This window comes from Triturus cristatus, chromosome 12 (genome assembly GCF_964204655.1).
Source record: "Triturus cristatus chromosome 12, aTriCri1.1, whole genome shotgun sequence".
NCBI classification, from domain to species: domain Eukaryota; kingdom Metazoa; phylum Chordata; class Amphibia; order Caudata; family Salamandridae; genus Triturus; species Triturus cristatus.
In genome coordinates this window covers 818,701,136-818,721,892 of record NC_140595.1, presented here as the reverse complement: position 1 = coordinate 818,721,892, position 20,757 = coordinate 818,701,136, and the positions used below count along the sequence as shown (strand labels likewise).

Sequence of the window (20,757 nt, the reverse complement as noted above, 5' to 3'; positions counted from 1 at the left end):
CCACTTTCTTACAACAGCCTAAACTCTACATATGCCAAATGTTTTCAGGAGAAAAGCGACGGATTGTCGAAAGAACAAAAGATGAAAGCACTAAAACACTGAAGTTCGCCAGAAAAGTGACTGAAAATCACTGGAGAAGGGAGCGAACTGCGTAGGTCGATCATGCGGTCCGAGAATGCTCAGAATGGGGGCGAGAACCACTAGAGGAAATGAAAAATACTCCCTTTAGGTAGTGCCACCGAAAATTTGCCCTAAAGGACAACCAGAGGTCTGGAATCTCTGCCTGCCACGGGACCATGACTCCAAAAACTGATTCAGGCCAAAAATTCTGAGAGCAAGAGAGAAGCTGAAGCAAAAGCACAGCCATACAGATGCAAAGGAAAGGGAGCCCATCGCAGAGACCCCTCTGTCGAGCGAGGAGGAGGGCAATGTTGAGGACTCAGAAGTGGCGCAAGCAGAAGGTTCTGACTCTGAAGTACAAGAGGTCGGCGAAATCGAGCAAAAATTGCTGACAAACCCAAGGAGGGGAACCATCAAACATCAGGTAGCATCGGAAAAACATTCTAGGGCTGAGTCAAAGACTTCAGTCTTGAAGCCGTGCAAAACTACCTTGATGCGGAAGCACTCTTTGACTGAATGGAAGTCGAAATCCAAAGAACTCCATGGGTCCTAAAAAACAAAAAAACAACAAAAGACACTGATGGAGTTTGTCCCTCTGAGAAAACTTTGACTTGAAAGGAGAGAGGTAGCGGGCCAGGGAAGACTGTGAAAATGGCAGGCCCAAAGTAAAGACCGTTGAAGAGTCATGCCGAAGAACAAGCCCTTAAAGTTAAACGGGAAAAGAGGCAGATCGAAGCAGGAATGGCGGCAATCCTATAAAAGAGGATTTAAAGGCTTTAGTGCCGGAATTCCCTCAAAACCCCTAGGTGTGAAGAAACTGGTAAGAACACGTGTAGCTAGTTTCACCAGTGAACACAAAGCGCAAGAGATGACCCTCCGAGGACAAAGAGGGCCAGGGTATCTTCCATGATGCTGAAAGTGGTGATGAACAGTGGCAGGATCTTGGAAAGGGCTCCCCCCTAGAAAGCTGTCAACACACATCCCTCTAGGCCATCGCTGCCCAACAGCATTGCAATGTATAATGCTGTTGTTAGACGAGCAGCAGACCAGTACCGGGGACAGTTAGAAGAGGAGAGGACACAGCTGGTTTCCACCTAGAGGCAATCTTACCATCCCAGAGCCGTGCAGCCATGCAGCTGCAAAGGAAAGGGAGCCCATCACAGAGACCCCTCTGTCGAGCGAGGAGCAGGGCTCCTGCTCGCTCCAGGATGCTTGCCATGCTGGCAAGCATCCTGGATCACCAAACTAGCATTGTGCAAAGCTCTGTAACACCAAGAACAGAAGAAGTTCAGGCATTCCTCCAAAGACTGAGTTTACGTCAATGGTAATGCAATTGAGGATTCAATTATTGTGGCCACAGCAAGGAAGAGAGCAAACATTCCAACATCCACTGGATCACTTAGCAAAAAAGAAAGCAAGATAGTGGAAATGGTAGACCAAAATGTAGAGAGTGGGTCTGCAACTCAGTTGAAGGGTCACAAACTCACTCGTCAACCGCTGGGCCCATAGCCACTGGGAAACACCTCCCAGGAATATACCAGAAAAAAAAAGCTGTGCTGGCAGAGGAGGGCAAAATAATCGCCAACAAATGCTTGAAATCTGCATTAGATTTGTTAGGCATCTAGTAACGGAGCCTCAATGGGGAGACTGACATTGTTGCGGGTGTCCTGTTTTCAAAATTAGTTTGTTCAACAAGATAAATGCTCCTTTCTCAGGAGAGCACCTTTTTGGCACGCTACAGCAGATAGACAATTACACTGCAGCTGCCATCGGGGCATTGCAGTTTGAATGGTCAACCAAAAAGGGGAACAACCCCCAGTGAGAAGACCCTCCGGCCAAGGAATTTTTCAAAGCACAGCCCCACAGCCATCCTACCAGCAGCAAGCTCCACACAAAGGATTGCAGTGGCAGTTCCCACTGTGGCCTCAGCCCTTTTGGGGTAGAGCTAGAGGAAGGGGACAACTTTCCAGGGGGCGAACTCCTCCAGCAAGTGACTGCCTATCAACCACATAACACCAGTGGGGGGCAGAATAGAGGCCTTCCTTCAGGAGTGGAGGAGGTTCACGTCAGCCATGTTGACTGATTATTACAATCCATTTGTCTATTGGGTAGAACGTATAAAGATGCCACTGGGCTCATTCCAAAGAAAAGATCACACTTGGAAGAGGAAAGACACAGCCTGCAGCGCGAGGTGCAGGAACTCCTACAAAAAAGGGTAATAGAGAGCTTGCCCACAGCAGAAATCAATCAAGGAAACTAGTCTGCATACTCCTCGTCCCAAAACTGCACAAATCCTGAAGACCAATTCCAGACTTGCTCTACTTAAACTAGTTCATAAAGACCCAAGATTCAAAATGACCACACTGGAAGAGGTCATTCTGTGGCTGTGGGAAAAGGACTGTATAGCAACTATATACCTGAAGGATGCTTACCTACATGATCCCCTGAACCGCAAACACAAAAGGGATCTATGGTTCATAGTCACTAAAAACCACTACCAATTCATGGTGCTTCCATTCGGAATCAAGTCAGCACCCAGAGTATTCACAAAATTGTCTAGCCACAGTGGTAGCCCATCTTAAAAGGAAAGGAATACCGGTCTACCTGGACGACTGGCTAATCGAAGCAAGCAAATGCTCAGAATGCGAAAAAGACGCCAGGACCATCATGGACATGCTTCACAGACTAAATTTCATGATCAACCTAGAAAAAAATTAAATGAAACTGGAGTGAGGGAAGACCTTCCTGGCAGCGAAAATCAATACTGTGGTGGAGAGAGTCTTTCCTACCCTCAACGATTCGGGCAATCCCAGAACAGTCTTGCAGCTACTGCAGCGGCCAGTTTAACAGTTAGAACTGTGGAGAATATATCATCATGATTGCCTCATGCATCCCACTGATCGCACATGCAAGGCTACTACACAAGACCACTGCAAGAGTTTACCTGGTGGAACTTTGGAAACACAACAGTGGGCTGATCTTGCAAGTAACCAACTCCCAACAGTGACCATCACCCCAGACTCCTCCCACAAATGCTGCGGGAGCAAATAAGGGGCCTAAGAATCAGAGTGCTAAGTAGGGCTGACAAAGCAATCGAACACATAAATTTCCTGGAGCTAAAGATCTTCCTAGCCTTGAAGGCTTTTCAGGCACAAGTGAGGGGAAATTCTTGGTCTTGTATCAGATTTGTTTCTTCTCTGATGGGTTCCCTAACTTCCTTTTCAGTCAGCCCCCATGCATTTAGATGCCACATACCCTGCTGTCAACATGTTTTACTTCCTTGAGTAAACTCAATTGATGAAGGGGGGGCTGAAAAGTCATTGAGTGTGTTTGCAGCAGTCCTTGACCTTCCTGATCTCTATCACAGGGATAAGGAAGTAGTGTCTACAAAAAATGGGCTATGTGCCCCGGAAAAGAAAATCCTAGGGTGGTAGTGTCAGATTGCAGTATGTAGGAGTATGTTTATTGCTAAGCGTGATTGTCCCCTGGCTGTGTTAGGGGGCTTGGTCTATCCAAGGACTTGTTCAATGAAGATGCCCTACAATTAATTTGTGACCGGGAAAGCCTTCAACGAGGTAACCCAAGCAGAAGTTGGAACTTTGACACTGTAGGAGGTGTGGTGTTAACATTTAAGTGTTACCATTTCCCTCGTGTGCCACTCCATGGTTTCCTTGATTATCTAGCAAAGTGCATGTCACTTGTAAGAGAAAATGTCATATCAGCACTATGGCTACCCCTTTCAAGCCTCTGGTCAAAGGCAGGGTGATAACAGTCTGACGTGTTCCGTTCCATGCTGAATTTAGTCTAGGATGCAATTGATATTCTGTGATGCACCACGAATGCTTGAGGTTGTATTCCTGCGGTGTTTTGCTCATGCTGGTCTGTAAGACACATCATTGAAATAACATTGAGCATACGTTGATTTAAGCCTACATTTCTAAACCGCAACACTGTACTAGTAAACCGTCAAGCACTTCTACCCTCTACTTCTCAACCCGAAGCATCTGTTGAGGCATTTTAGATGTAAATCACACAGCTGGTAAAGACTAGCAGAGTGCATTATACTCCCAAACGTATGCCCTCAATCAACTTCAGATAACTACATCTTTGGCTCTGCGTGTGCATTAGTCATGTTTGCTCGGTGTCCACTCTAGTATTGGTCACATGGCACCTCACCAGTGTGCTGAGTCTTCTTGAATTGGTTCTGGACTTTGGAAGACGCCCATGTAAGCCACGCACGTGGGGATGCGGTGGGCTAAATCGTTCCTTATTGGGCCTTTCAGTACGCCTCAGTCCTTGCCCAGCCTTCGCCACAGAATTCCCTCTGGCACAGAGGACCCTTGGGGTTTTATCATGCCAATTCATTCACCTCCTTCGGATGTGAAGCACCCTCTATTTGGCCCAGCACAGGAGAGGGAAGATGGGCACGAAAGATGGCCCCTGCGTTTGGCCCCTCTACAAAGCAATGGTACCCGCTTGTGGGGTGGTGAGAGAGCTCCCCTCGTAAATTTTACTGTGTGCCCTCTTCCTGGCGCACCACTGCCACCCCCTGATGTAAGCGAGCAGTCTCCCCATAACTTGCGACCTAGGCGTCCATGTGGTGAGGCTGGGCCTCTTTCCCACTGAAAGTGAGTTCAAGCTGCAGGTCACTCTTAAGACATCTGGTTTCTCCAGTGTATCCACCACTGCACGACTTTCTTCCTGATGGCAGTCTCTCCCAACTCTTTCCTTCTCTCGCACTGACCTCTTCCATTCCTGGAGGTCCACACTGGGAGAGCTTCCTCCACCCTGCTGTCCAAACCTAGGGAAGCCACCCTTCATGAACAAGCTCCCGTAAACCTTCTCACCCTTGCTTCCTAATACCACCCCAAAGCTTTTATCTTCTGTCCTTCAAGGACCTCCCCCGCTTTTTAGAGACATGCCCCATTCAGTTTAAAGGTGATTCACTGCAGCTGACTGGTCTCTTGTCCTCCTTTCACTGCATTGCCCATGGCTCGCTTGAGACCCTTTAGAGTTTTGAGTGAGGGCTCTAGTTTAGGGACAGACCTCAAAAGGCTCAATGTTTGTTTTGTGTGTTGTTGTTCAGCTTCATCATTGAAAGCAACACATGCTCTCTCACTAATGTTCTTGTGCTTTCTCTCTCGCACTGTATTTCGCTCTTTGTCTCGCCCCTTCTCGCTCTCCTCCTCTTGTGGTCTTACTCCTTCTACCACATTGTCTCCTCTTGCGGTCTCTCACTATCTCCAGCATTGAGTATCTTCTCTCCCACTATCTCACCCTCTACACTTGGTCTGTTCCTCTGTCCCATTTTCTCCCTCTGGGGGTCTCCCGCTCTCTCTTTCCCCTTATTGTGACCCTGTGCCTTAATTGGCCTTTCTTTAATGCACATGCAGTGGATAACCGTTTCCATTTTGACACCATTCCCTGGTCTGTCCTTCTAAGTGTTTGTTCATTGGTGCAATCACAATGTCCTTTATTCCCCCTTTGAATAGTGTTCATGCTTCTGATCAGCACACCTGACCACTGTTAGTTTTGAGTGGCAGAAGGTCACTTTGTGTATGGGGCTCATTGTGGCCTTATTAGGAAAGAGTTCAGACTGTTCTTTCCCTGCTTTGATTCCTGCCAGTCAGTCGCTGACTCCCAAGTATGGCGCCCTGCGTAGTCTAAGACTGTTGCATCCCCGCAGGGATGTTGGACGTGATCCTGTGGGTTTGGCTCAGTTCCTGCCATCCGTCCCTGTTGCGGCTGGGCGAGACCTGACTAGTTCTGAGAAATTGTTCCGGCCTGTAAGATTCCTTAAAGATTGCATCCTCTACCTGACTTAAAAAGGAAACTTTGGTGCCTGAGATGGGCATCTGTGTGTTTACCAATGTTAAGCACAGTCTTATTGGCAAACAGATTTGTCTGCTGTGAAGAATAGGATTTCCCGCTTGGAAACTTATTCCTTGAAGTCCCTCCTTTCAGCACAGTGACTTAAGGCACCTGGAAAATGTATTTGGGGTGCTTGCAGGTCAATTGTAGCGTTGATGACAGCATGCTGAGTTACATCTTAGGAAGGGGCTTTATTTGTAAGTTTGGCTTTGGATGTTCTGTAGCACACATTTTTCATCTGCATCACTTGCTGTAGAGTAAACAACTTGTTCTGATATGTTCTGAAGAATGTATTATCGGTTAATAAGAAATATTAATTAAGCAACCAGTGAATGTTTGTAGCTGAAATGTGCTTTGACTTCATTGGGGCACTCAAGCCAACCTAGCTGAGGCCTTGGGAATGCTCTGAAATGTGTTCTGCTACTGCTTAAGTTCTGCGTTTGCACAAATGATTGGTCTTCCTCAGAACTGCTTTAACTGTCTCTCCTTTTCTTGTAGGATGCGAGGAAAGCATGTGGAGACTCTACGCTGACCCAGGTAAGTGGGCTAAAGGTACCAGACTAGCTATAGAGGACATCCATCTTTGGGGCTCTTTTAACCAGTGGGCGCATTGCTTGTTGAATGGTATGCATCTTGTGCAGTGCTGAACCGCATTATTCCAGGGATCCAGGGCTGTGAAAGGAGACCACACTGACCGCTTCCTCTTCTCACACGTTTGCTTGTCTAAATTAAAAATGGACATCTTCAGTATGGCTTGATTGCTTGTTCAGTTAGTAGTTGTGGAAGTAAATCTAATTAGGCAGGAAAGGTGTAGGCACCTTGGTTTGGCGTGGTATGTTTTGCACGTTAACAGTGTTTCTGTGATGGCAAGTGATGTTGTAAGGTAATGTTGCTACTTAGTAAAATTCAGCAAGCAGATGATTAATAATGGACGCCGGCCCAATGTTAAGAATATTTGTGTTCAGGGAACTGCAGCATTAAAGATCTTCAGCCTGTTTAAGCATCAGATGCCATCTTTAAGAGACAATAACATAGCTGCTGAGGGTTAAATTGCAGCATTAAGAAGCAACGTACTAGCTGGAAGGTGTTTGGTGACCACATTCAGGAGATACAGCCTGCTTTGTAAAATAGCGGATTGTAGGCGTTGTGCACTCTCTCTGGCATAACAGACGGGGCTTCAGCTCAGTGGTAGATGAGAGATGACAGTGATGAGCAGATGACCACATTACAGAATTCTGGAGGTGTAGAGAGGAAGATTTGGAGTGCGCAAACCCAAGAAGGAAATATTGAGAACTCAGATGTTCGGTTTAGTATTAATAAATAGTGGCAGATGAAGGGCTACAGCTCCTGATTGTAATCTGGGGGCTACATTTCCACACATACCTTTTTGTCGCCGTCCCTGTAATAACCGTACTTCACTGCACCACCGTCTGAAATCAAGCCAGCTTGAATTTTGAGGTACTTTATGTTCGTGGCATGTGAACTGTACATCACATGCTTTGCATACTCCTGCCATCTACTGTTGGGTCCGGATGTTTGCAAGTTGATTTTCTTTGAAGAAGTCTTTCTAGTCACAAGGTAGGTGACGACTCCTTTCGTTGATAGTGCGAGTGGGCATCAACTCCATTGTTAAATTGTTTGTTCGAGGCATATGAGCTGCAGATTGTACACTGTGCATAGATCACCATCTGGTGTTGGGCTCGGATGCTTGCACCTTGTTGTCTTGGAAGAGTCTTTTGTAGTCGCGAGATAGGTGACTCCTCCCTTGGACGATAGTGCGCATTGGGCATCGACTCCATCCTCAGATTGTTTTTTTCCGCCATCTGTTTCGGATGCAACTTCTGCTCTCCGGTTTGGCACCATATTCTCCAAACCTTTTCGATGCACAAACTATGTAAAACTCGGTGATATTGTTTTCGATCGCGTGATCTTCGGCGAGCACCGCATCTGCTCGATCCTGGTCGTCGACGTGGGCCGCTGGGCCTATCGACGCCGTTCGGGCCTACAGCTCATGGAAAGGACTCCATTAAAAAAAATGCCCCTTGTGTGGAGCTAAATTCCCACACTGTGACGACCAACAAGGTCCGTAACCTGTGTCTCTCTAGCCCGAGCACGACGAGAACAATTGCCAGGCCTGTGCCTCTTTTCGATCCAAAAAGACCATCCTGATCGCCGGGCCCGACGACACATCATGGCGCAGCAAGCGGCTCCGGTACAGGTGGACATCTTCGATGAAGGCCCCGATGTCCTGGAGGAGGATTCTGAAGACCTGGAAATCGTGTCCGAAGCAGACGACTCAGACGACTACAACACTCCTGGTCAACGAGTGAGTAAAATTGCCCCTACCCCAACCCCACCAGAAAAAAAGAACGCCCTGGTCAAGACTTCGCCTGCTGGCCCCAGTGGCGACTGAAAACAAGCTTCAGAAGCCCCGGGCACGGCTCCGAAGATAAGGTACAAGCCTTCCGGTAGCTCGAGACCAAGCAAATTGCATCTGTGTTCCGCAGGCAACATCGGCACCGAAGCCAGGCGTGCAGCCTACTCCCAAAAACACATCGGCACTGAACACCTCGACGCCAAAACAAAAGGCATCCGATCCGAAACCAAAACATTTGGAACGGAAAAAGATTTCCGCCTCCACATCCAAGCCGAAGGATCCCAAACCACCTCCCAAGGCCCCGGAGCAGAAATCCAAACCTCGCTCGTACCCGAAGAAATCTGCGCCCAAAGCGGTTACCGAAGAGGAAGAATTTTTTCGACCGGATCCTATCATTCCGAAACAACTCTCCACATAGACCCCAAAACAGGACATATGGCTACTGATACACACTAGAAGAGGAAACTGGACACGCCAGCCACTCCTGTAGTGCCTGTGAAGAAAAAAGACTGTGCCACTTCACCTATAGGCCCCTCTTCTCCTGTTCTTTCTCCTAAGCCTGTCTCTCCTCCGCATTCTCCTATTCTTGTATTTATGTATGTATTTACATTTATAAAGCGCTCTGTAACCCTACTATCCTGGCGCTAAAACTAAACTTCCACCAAACTCACCACTACCACACGTTGAGGATGATTTAGGGGATGGGGGAGGCAACAACGACCGTTTCACTGACCCTGATGCCGACACAGATGTACCACAGGACGATTGGGACGATTATGATGACCCAGTAGATCCTCCAGACCTCCCTGATCCCCATGCATATCCAACAAAGCCATCTCCCCCAGATGACAATATTGGATTTGGTCAGCTTGTGAATACAGCTGCTTGCTACCATGGTGTCCAGATGCATTCTGACCCCACAGACGAGGACTTTCTACTAGACACCTTTGAACAGTCACAAAAGACTGTACAAACCCTGCCAATGTTAAAGGGTGTTATTAAACATGCCCCCGACATATTCAAGGGCCCTGTTAGGGCTAGAATTCTCAATCCCAGGATTGACAAATATAAACCCGCCCCGAATGATCCCACCTACATCAAGGGTCAACTACCTGTAGATTCACTAGTGGTAACAAATGCTAGGAAACGTGTCAACTCTCAGACCTCCGGTGATGCGCCACCTACAGATAAAGAGTAAGTTGTAGATGCTTCCGGCAAGAGAGTTGCTGCCCAAGCAGCTAATCACTGGCGGATAGCCAACACACAGGCATTACTTGCTAGGTATGATAGGGCTCACTATGACCAACTGGAAACCCTATTGCAACAGTTACCTGATCAATATAAGACCAAGGCCAATGATTTAATTCAGGAGGGCAAATTAATAACTAATTCATCAATCAAGTGTGCCCTTGACGCAGCTGACATCGCCTCTAGGTCCACTAACACTAGTTGTTACTCAGACGACATGGCTGGTTACGCATCTCTGGCTTCAAACAGGAGGTACAAACAACTATCCTCAATCAGCCGTTCAATCATCAACTCCTCCTCTTTGGACCGGCTGTAGACACCACTCTAGAAAAAATGAATAAGGACACGGAGACTGCTAAATCCATGGGGGCATTAGTCATGGGGACGCCTACTTCCACATTCCCATACACACTGCTCACAGGAAATACCTAAGATTCATAATAAACGGACAACACTATCAGTTCAAAGTCCTTCCATTCGGGGTGACCACCGCACCCAGGGTGTTCGCAAAGTGCCTTGCAGTAGTAGCAGCACACTTAAGAAGACCTCATAAAAGCCAAGTCATTCAACCAGTGTGTTCATCATACTAATCAAACCATCCAGCTACTACACAACTTGGGATTTGCAGTAAACTACACCAAATCACATCTGCAGCCCTCCCACATACATCAGTATCTAGGGGCCATATTAGATACCTCCAGAGCTCTTATCCCAATCCAGCCAGAATAGCCAGTATACAAACCCTAATCACCAAATGTCAGCCACAGCATTCCCTCCCTGCAAGGGTATTCATGCAACTCATAGGAATGATGGCCTCTTGCATTTTCATCGTACCTCGCGCAAGACTTCGGTTGTGCCCCTTACAAGAATGCCTAGCAAGTCAGTGGAACCAGGCTCAAGGACAACTTACAGATCTGGTGTTGGGGTACAGCCGCACACATCGCTCTCTGCAGTGGTGGAACACACAAAACCTTTCCAAAGGGCGGCCGTTCCTAGAGCCAGTTCCACACACAGTGCTAACGGCAGACGCATCACCGGCTGGGGAGCCCATCTCCTAAACCACTCAATTCAAGGCAAGTGGATCACTCAACAAAAAGTGCTCCACATCAATCACCTGGAATTACTGGCAATATTTCTAGCATTAAAATCATTCCAAGTACACCTACACCACAAGACTGTCCTAGTCCGGAAGGACAATATGACAACTATGCATTACATACAAAAACAAGGAGGCACCCATTCTTTACAGCTCTCGCAACTGGCGCAAAGCATATGGAGATAGGCCATTCCACAAAACCTATACATTCTAGCAGAACACCTTCCAGGAGTGCACAATCAGATTGCGGATCTGCTATGTCGACAGACACAGCACATACACAAATGGGAACTTCATCCCCAAGTTCTTCAACCATTTTTCCAAATATGGCATCATCCAGACATAGATCTGTTCTCCGCAAATGCAAAATGCTCAACCTTCGCCGCCAGGTTTCCACACCCGTTGTCCAAGGGCAATGCGATATGGATGAACTCGTCAGGCAGATTTGCGTATGCTTTTCCGCCACTCCCACTAATTCCCCTAGTAGTATGAGACAACAGTCTCAAGATGATCCTAGTAGCTCCCACATGGGCACAGCAACCGTGGTTCACAACACTCCTGGAACTTTCAGTAGTTCCACACCAAAAACTACATCTGAAAGAGACACGTTTGGGATAGATTCCTTACCTTAGAATATTCCCAGGCGTCAGACCGAATCCTGAAAGTTTGTGTAGCAGTACCCCTGCGCGTCAGTAGGTGGCGTCGTGCGGCTCGGCGTCCATCGCTGGCTTCGTAAGCAGCGAGATGACATCACGGAGACTACTTGGGCGCCACCCATGCGCGCTGACGTCAGTTCTTTCTTTTTCCGCGCCAGCAAGCGCAGATCCGGATAGAGCACGTACCTTGGTCACTTTTTGACTACTCTTTTGAGACTTTTTGTCTACCAACCCCCTTTTTTTTTCTCCTGGTGCATGTAGGGATGCCTGGATTTAAGTCTTGTGGGGCCTGCCGTCGCAATATGTTGGTGGCGGACCCAAACGATGTTTGCCTCTACTGCCTGGAGACCGACCACGACTCCCGAGACTGTCTGGCCATGGCCCTGATAAGCCTTGAGGGAGCGGCGCCGGAAACTGCTGCAGGTCCGGCCCTCGTCCCAACACCGCTCCAGCGACCGTTCCAGGGACCTCAGTCGTCGCTCCTCGGGCTCCAAGTCTTCGCCCTCTGATTCGGGTAAGCGACGACATAAAAAGAAGTCGAAGAAGCGCGTTCGCTCTCCGACGTCCCTCTGTCGGTCCTCGGATGCAGACGAGGGGGACAGGGGTTCTGCCCCTGCGGCTCCTTCGGAGTCTCGGAGTCCCGCGGCCTACCCGCCTTACCCGGGTCTGCCGGCGACTCCCGAACAGGTGCTAGAATTTCTTTCCACCATGGGCCGCCTTTTTAGGCCTCTGGCTCCCACCGGCGCGCCTTCGGGCCCCGCTGTCCCGTGTCCAGATCCTGTTGGGCCGTCGGCAGATCCAGCTTCGGCGCCACAGGATGCTACGCCGTTGGTTCTGGCCCCGGTGCCATGAGGTTCGGCGCTGCTGGCCCCGGCTCCACCTCCGGCGCTGCAGTGGGTGCCGTTTGGTCCGCCCTTGCCCCGGTTCCAGGACCATTTTGTTCCTCCCTGGGATTCGCATTGGGAGACGGCGCCGTTCCCGATGCCGTATGTTCCTGCTCCGGCTCTGCTGCCGCGACCTGTTCCTCCTGCAACGGAGGTGGAGTATGACTGGGAGGGGTCTGAGGACCCTCTTGCCCGTCAGTGTGATTCCAAGCAGGACTGGGTGGACGACTTGGAGGACGTCGGCGACCTCAATGTCTCTTCTGACCTGGGCCCCCCCGCCCCCCGGCCAACCATGGAGGAGTGCGCTTCCTACACGATGGTGCTCCGTCGTGCAGCTGAGGCCCTCTACCTCAATCTTCCTACGTTGGCCCTCAAGACTAATCTCCTCACTGAGGTGCTCCAGATGGTGTCCACTTCGTCGGAGCCCCTGCTTCCCTTTAACAACGCTCTCACCGACATCTTGTTGGGCACTTGGTCGAGGCCGGCCACAGGGGCCCCTATGGATAAGAATGTCGCCAGGTGTCACCTCCCGGCGACCCCGTGTTTCTGACCACTCATCCCATGCCTGAGAGTCTGGTCATCCAGGCCTTGACGTCGCAGAGTGCCTTTCCCACGGCTCCGCCGGATAAGGACTCTAAGAAGCTGGAACAGTTTGGTAAGAGGTTGTTCTCTACGGCTGGCTTGGGGCTACAGTCGGTGAACACCGCCTGCTTATTGGCGGTTATTCCCACACGGTGTGGGATACCGTTGCTCAGGTGTTGCCTCAGTGTCCTGAGGAGGTCCAGGCGATCCTTTCCCAGGAAGTTGCTGAGGGTAAGGATGCGGCTAAGTTCGCCATTTGGTGTGGTTTAGACACCGCTGACTCGTTGGGCAGGGCGATTTCTAAAACTGTGGTGCTGCGCCACCCCGCCTGGTTGAGATCTACTGGGTTCTCGCCCGATATCCAGAGCTCGCTCATGGATATGCCCTTTGATGGCACTCTCCTGTTTTGGCGATGAGGCCGAAGGGGCACTGGAGCATTTTAAGGACTCGCGGGCCACGGCCAAGTCCTTGGGTCTTTCCACGAAGAGTCCAGCCACTCCTGGTTTTCGTTCCTTTCGTGGCCAAGGCAGGGGCGCCCAGGCACGTTCCTTCAGCAAGCCTGTGCAGAACCAGCCTCAGCGTGGATGCAGCTTCTGCAGGGGCGAGTCTAGGAATCAGCGTGAGGGTCAGCCCTCCTCCGCCCCCGCCGCTTCTACCTCGAAACCTTCCTAATCCGAGCTTTCTGGAGCACCCCACGCCGGTGGGTGGCAGGATCCGCCACCACCTCCCCCGCTGGTGCGATATCACGTCGGACAAGTGGGTGTTGCAGATCATCCGCAGAGGTTACTCTTTTCTTTCAGTCCTCCCCTCCAGCCATGCCACCTCGGTGCCACCGCATGTCGGGGGATCACTTGGTGCTTCTACAGCAGGAAGTCACGGCCCTCTTGGCCAAGGAGGCCATCGAGTGCATTTCTGGGCCGAAGGTAGGGAGTGGTTGTTATTCCCACTACTTTCTGGTCCCCAAGGAGGACTAAGGAGGCCTGTGCCCCATCTTGGACCTCCGGAAAGTCAATCGCTTCCTCCGGAAGGAGAAGTTCAAAATGCTCAGGTCCTGGCTGCCCTCGACCCTGGAGACTGGATGGTAGTGTTGGACTTGCAGGACGCATATTTACACATACCTGTCCTGCCGGCCCACCGGCGTTAGCTGCGGTTCCCGGTAGGCTCGGAGCATTTTCAGTTTGCTGTACTCCCCTTTGGCCTTACCAGCGCCCCTCGGGTGTATACGAAAGTGATGGCGGTGGTCGCAGCTCAGGGGTGTCAGTCTTCCTCCTACCTCGACGACTGGTTGTTTAAGGCGGGCTCACCCTAGGCAGTCGCCGACCTCCTGCCTTTGCAGGGGTTCTCCATCAACGTGTCTAAGTCGCACCTGAGTCCCTCTCTGAAGCTCCCCTTCATTGGAGATGTTCTGGATTAGATGCTGTTTCGGGCTTGTCCTCCCGAGCAGCGAGTTCGGGATATTCAGGCTAGGATTCTGATCTTTCAGCCTTTGCCCCGGGTTTCAGTCAGGCTGACCCTCCGGCTTCTGGGCCTGATGGCCTCCTGCATCCTGCTGGTGATGCATGCCAGATGGCATATGCGGGCTCTGCAGTGGGACCTGAAGCTCCAGTTGGTGCAAAATCAGGGCAACCTGTCCGATCATGTCCACAGCAGTTGCAGTGGTGGCTCACAAATCTCGATTGGGTCAATGGCAGATCCCTCTCCCTTCCCCAACCGAAGCACACAGTGGTGACGGATGTGTCCCTCCTGGGATGGAGAGGCCACTTGGGAGAGGCGGAGATCAGAGGCCTCTGGTCTCCGGCGGAGTCCCGGCTCCATATCAATCTGTTGGAGCTTCGGGCGATCTGACTTGCACTGAAGGCATTCCTTCCCTCTGTACGGGGGAGTGTGGTGCAGGTGTTCACGGACAACACCACCGCCATGTGGTATTGCAACAAACCAGTGGGGTGGGGTCCTGGACCCTATGTCAGGAGGCTCTGCGCCTCTGGACATGGCTGGAACATCAAGGCGTTACCTTGGTGATTCAACACCTGGCAGGTTCTCTGAACGCCAGGGCGGGCGAACTCAGCTGCCGGTGCTTGATGGATCACGAATGGCGTCTGAACTTTGACGTGGTGCAAGGTCTACTTCGGCAGTGGGGAGAGCCTTTGTTAGATCTATTCGCCGCCGAAGAGAACGCGCAATGTCATTATTTCTGCGCTTTGGAATTTCCAAGGTGGCACTCTCTCGGCGACACTTTTCGTCGCGAGTGGAGTTGCAGTCTATTGTACGCCTTTCGGCGCGACCGGGCTCAAGTCCTCCTTGTGGCTCCGGATTGGGTACAAAGACACTGGTATCCCGAGTTCCTCAGCATGGCGGTCGATTCCCCCGATCCGTCTGCCTCTTAGGGAGGATCTTCTGTCACAGCAGCAGGGAAAGGTCCTCTACCCGAACCTGTCGAGCCTCCACCTCCATGCGTGGAGGTTAAGCGGCGACAGTTGACAGCTTTCGATCTTCCTCCTGAAGTCTGTGATGTCATTCTGGCAGCCAGGCGTCCCGCCACTAAAACGGTATACGCCTGCAGGTGGAACAAGTGTGTGGCATGGTGCACAGCAAAGGCTGTGGATCCCCTTTCTGCCCCTCTTTCCGAAGTTCTTCTGTTCCTTCTTTCGCCCAGCAGGGTCTGCTCTGGGCACTATCAAAGGTTATCTTTCGGCCATCTCTGCCTTTTTGAGGCTTCCAGATCAGCCTTCTCTCTTTAAGTCCCCAGTTGTTAACCATTTCCTGAAAGGCATTACGCACACGTTTCCTCCCGTGCCGTTCATCATGCCTCAATGGAACTTTAATCTCGTTTTGACCTATCTGATGTGCGCTCCTTTCGAGCCCCTTCATACCTGTCCTCTGCGTCTTCTTACTCTTAAGATGCCTTTCCTGGTCGCTATCATCTCTGCCAGAAGAGTGAGTGAGCTCCAGGCTCTTTCTTCCAAACCTCCTGTTCGAGGCATATGAGCTGCAGATCACACACTGAGGATAAGATCGCCATCTGGTGTTGGGCTCGGATGATTGCAGGTTGTTGTTGTCTTCGGAAGAAGCCTTTGGTCACGAGGTTGGTGACTCCTCCCCTGGACAACAGTGCGCATGGGCATCCACTCCATCGTCAGATTGTTTTTTTCCGCCATTGGGTTCGGATGAACTTTTTTCCGCTCCAGCAGAAAACTTCTAGCAATCAATTTAACTCCTTAATCTTCATTCCATCGACTTCGAAATCAACTCGGACCGGTTCCGGAAGCGGCTGATGGACAGGACACCCTTCAAAAAATGCCCCCAGTGTGGAGCGAAGTTCCCCCACAGTGACCACCACGAGGTTTGTAACCTCTGCCTGTCGCCGGAACACAACGAGTCCACCTGTCCAGCTTGTGCCGCTTTCCGTTCGAAGAAGACCCTCCGGGACCGAAGAGCTCGACGCCATATTATGGCCAAACCAGCTCCAGAACCGGAGGACATCTTTGCTCAAGATGTTCCCGAAGACGACACCGAAGATCTCGAGATCGTGTCCGAGGCCGACGATTCCGATGACCTCATCACTCCAGGGCAGCGTGTGAGTACCACCCCCCCTGCCCCTGCCCCATCCAAAAAGACAGTGGTCAAGACTCCGCCAGCTGGGCCCAGTCGCGACCGGAAATCCTCTTCAGAAGCCCCGCCCTCGGGCCCGGCTCCGAAGACATCTAAGCCTGTAGGTGGCTCGGGCTCGAGCAAACCTCATGTGATTGTGCCTTTAACACCCTCGGCACCGAAAAAACCACTGTCGGCACCGAAACAGGCTTCGAGACCGAAATCTCCTTCGGCACTGAAACGTTCCTCGGCACCGAAGTCTCCACCGGCGCCGAAACGTTCTTCGACATCGATGCCTAAAAGTCCCTCGGCACCGAAACATACATCGGCACCGAAACATACATCGGCACCGAAACATACATCGGCACCGAAACATACATCGGCACCGAAAACTCCATCGGCTCCGAAAAATCCATCGGAACTGAAAACATCCTTCGGCACCGAAAACATCATCGGCACCGAAACATACATCGGCACCGAAACATACATCGGCACCGAAAACTCCATCGGCTCCGAAAAATCCATCGGAACTGAAAACATCCTTCGGCACCGAAAACATCATCGGCACCGAAAACATCATCGGCACCGAAAACTACGTCCACACCAAAAACAGCTCCTAAAGACCCGAAGCGGGCGTCGCCGCCACCACCTTCGGAGCCAGATGAACTTTTTCGACCAGATCCTACTCAAAAGCGGATCTACATCAATCCTAACACTGGACATGTGACTGCCATCCCATATAAAAAACGGAAGCTGGACACTACACCTCCCCCAGCTCCCATACGGAAAAAGGACTGTGCCACTTCACCACTTCGTCCTTCTTCTCCTGTTTTACCTTCTAACCCGTCCCCCCCCTCCTCCTCCTGTTTCTCCTTCTCCTTTACCTTTACCACCTCCCTATCATTCACCTCCTCCACAGGATGATAATGACGACTTAGGGGGAGGGGCGGACCCTGATTTATTTAATGATCCTATTGATCCAACCGACCCGTTTACTTTTCCAGACACAGCACCGGTAGATGACTGGTCTTATCCAATGCCTGACATGCCTGACCCCACTACCTACCCCTCCAAGCCCTCCCCTCCTGATGACCACCTAGGGTTTGGCCAACTAATAAATAGGGCAGCAACGTTCCATGGTGTCACTATGCACACGGACCCCCTTGAGGAGGATTTTCTCCTCGATACCTTTGAGCAGTCACAAAAAACTGTTCATATACTTCCCATGATTAAAGGGGTTATAAAGCATGCCACTGACGTCTTTAAAGACCCTGTTCGAGCGAGGGTTCTCAACCCCCGCATCGAAAAAAAGTACCGACCAGCCCCGCAGGACCCTGCATACATTAAAGCCCAGCTCCCTTTAGACTCCTTGGTCGTATCAAATGCCAGGAAGCGCGTTAACTCACAGACAACTGGAGAAACGCCCCCCCCAGACAAGGAGTCTAAGCTTTTAGAGGCCTCAGGCAAACGAGTCGCCGCACAGGCGGCGAACCACTGGCGTATTGCCAATACCCAGGCCCTGTTAGCTCGGTATGACAGGGCACATTATGACCAACTTGAGGACCTTATGCAACATCTGCCTGAACCCTTTAAGTCCCAGGCCACTGACCTCATTCAAGAAGGCAAATTAATATCTAATGCCTCCATTAAATGCGCCTTAGATGCAGCAGACACTGCTTCTAGGGCGGTCAATACTAGCGTCTTACTCAGACGACAAGCCTGGCTCCGTATTTCCGGTTTTAAACCGGAGGTTCAAACCGCAATTCTGGCTCAACCTTTCAACCAAGAGCAGTTATTTGGCCCTGCAGTGGATACTGCATTAGAAAAAATGAAGAAGGATAATAAAACTGCCAAGTCTATGGGAGCACTGCAGTCTCCTCAAAACCGGGGTTCCTTTCGTCGCTCCTTTTATAGAGGAGGCTCCAAAAACACATCAACTGAGACCACGTCCACCTTTAAAAATTCTGGACAAACATCCCCTAACAGAGGTTATTTCCGGGGAGGTTATAGGGGAAACAATAACAAAGGCCGAGGGCGGGGCAATAACAACAACACCCGCACCTCCCCAGCCACCAAACAGTGACTTGCCACCACTCCCCCCCAGACCATTCCACTCCGGTCGGGGGGCGACTCCAACAATTCCTACCTGTCTGGACTTCCATCACCACAGACAGATGGGTAAGACAAATTATCCAGTCTGGCTACTGCCTCGAACTCATACAATCCCCCCCAAACATACCACCCAAACAACGCCCAATGTCCTCACATCATCTCTCTCTCCTCAAACAAGAAGTTCAATCCCTGTTACAAAAACATGCGATAGAACCAGTCCCCCTTCAACATCAGGGAAAAGGGGTATATTCTCTATACTTCCTCATTCCCAAAAAGGACAAAACACTAAGGCCCATACTGGATCTCAGACTACTAAACCAGTATATACATTCGGATCATTTTCATATGACCACTCTCCAACAAGTCCTCCCACTCCTACAACAGGGAGACTTCCTTGCCACATTAGACCTCAAGGACGCATACTTTCACATCCCTATGCATCCCGCTCACAGAAAATATCTACAATTTGTGGTAGATGGGCAACACTATCAATTTACAGTTCTCCCATTCGGAGTAACAACAGCACCCAGAGTGTTCACCAAGTGCTTAGCAGTCGTGGCAGCGCACCTCAGAAGACAACAGATCCATGTCTTCCCTTATCTGGACGATTGGCTCATAAAAGCCAATACATACCAAAAATGCGTTCTCCACACTCATCGCACGATTCAAACTCTCCACGATTTGGGATTCACTATCAACTACCCCAAATCCCACCTACAACCTTCCCACTTACATCAGTATCTAGGAGCAACCATAGATACATCCAAGGCCATTGCTTATCCCAGCACTGCCAGGATAGCCAGTATACAAAATCTCATCTCTCAATTTCAAACTCATCCATCTCTTCCAGCAAGAGTGTTCATGCAGCTCCTAGGCATGATGGCGTCATGCATCTCCATAGTCCCACACGCACGACTTCAAATGCGTCCCTTACAGGAATGTTTAGCACAACAGTGGAACCAAGCTCACGGACAACTTACCGATCTGGTGTTGGTGGACAGTCGCTCACTTCGCTCACTGAAATGGTGGAACACCATCAACCTGTCCAAAGGGCGACCGTTCTTAGAGCCTCTTCCACAAGTTGTGCTAACTACCGACGCATCTCTCACGGGGTGGGGAGCCCACCTCCTTCACCATACCACTCAGGGCACATGGACCAGTCAACAAAAACTGCTCCACATCAACCACCTGGAACTCTTAGCAGTGTACCTAGCACTAAAATCCTTTCAAGTTCACCTAAAGAACAAAACTGTCCTCATACGCACAGACAACATGACGACAATGTATTATATACAGAAACAGGGAGGGACACACTCTCCCCAACTGGCACAGCAAATCTGGAGATGGGCAATTCCCCAAAACATCTATCTGTTAGCAGAACATCTCCCAGGGATCCACAATCAAGTGGCCGACCTCCTAAGTCGCCACACACAGCAGATCCACGAATGGGAACTACACCCCAAGGTTCTACTCCCCTTCTTCCAAAAGTGGGGACAACCAGACATAGACCTGTTCGCCACTCCCGAAAACACAAAATGCCCAACCTTCGCCGCCACATTTCCACACCCACAGTCCAAGGGCAATGCCCTATGGATGAACTGGTCAGGCAGATTTGCGTACGCCTTTCCGCCTCTCCCACTAGTTCCATTTGTGGTACGCAAACTGAAACAACAGTCACTAACACTAATACTAGTGGCTCCCACTTGGGCACGTCAACCGTGGTTCACCACGCTTCTAGAACTATCCTTAGTTCCACATCAAAGGCTACGCCTCTCCCCGGATCTATTAACCCAGAACCATGGAGAAATCAGACACCCAGATCCTCAAACACTGAACCTAGCGATCTGGCTCCTGAGGTCTTAGAGTTCGGTTACCTCAATCTCCCTCCAGACTGTATGAATATCATAAAGGAAGCCAGACGCCCTACTACTAGAGCGTGTTATGCCGCTAAATGGAAACGATTTGCCATCTACTGCGCTAATAATAACATACATCCATTGGACGCTTCCATCCAAAACATCATTTGCTATCTACTACACTTGCAAAGATGCAATCTAGCGTATTCCTCTATACGTTTACACCTAGCAGCCTTGGCAGCCTACTTGCAAAATAGGCAACACCTGTCCCTTTTTAAGGTACCAGCCATCAAAGCGTTTATGGAAGGTCTCAAAAGAATCCTTCCCCCAAGATTGCCACCTGCACCAGTGTGGAATCTCAATGTGG

At 50.3% G+C, this 20,757-nt stretch overlaps 1 protein-coding gene across 3 annotated transcripts in view; it reads left to right on the top strand.

The window, feature by feature from the left end:
- Nucleotides 1-20,757, top strand: part of LOC146782977 (guanine nucleotide-binding protein G(I)/G(S)/G(T) subunit beta-2) — a 314,590-nt gene that overhangs the window by 161,928 nt on the left and 131,905 nt on the right. For all 3 annotated transcript variants that reach the window (XM_085638267.1, XM_085638266.1, XM_085638268.1), the window contains exon 3: nt 6,490-6,528. In XM_085638267.1, coding sequence (XP_085494393.1) covers nt 6,490-6,528 — 39 coding nt within the window. The remainder of the gene's footprint in view (nt 1-6,489; nt 6,529-20,757) is intronic.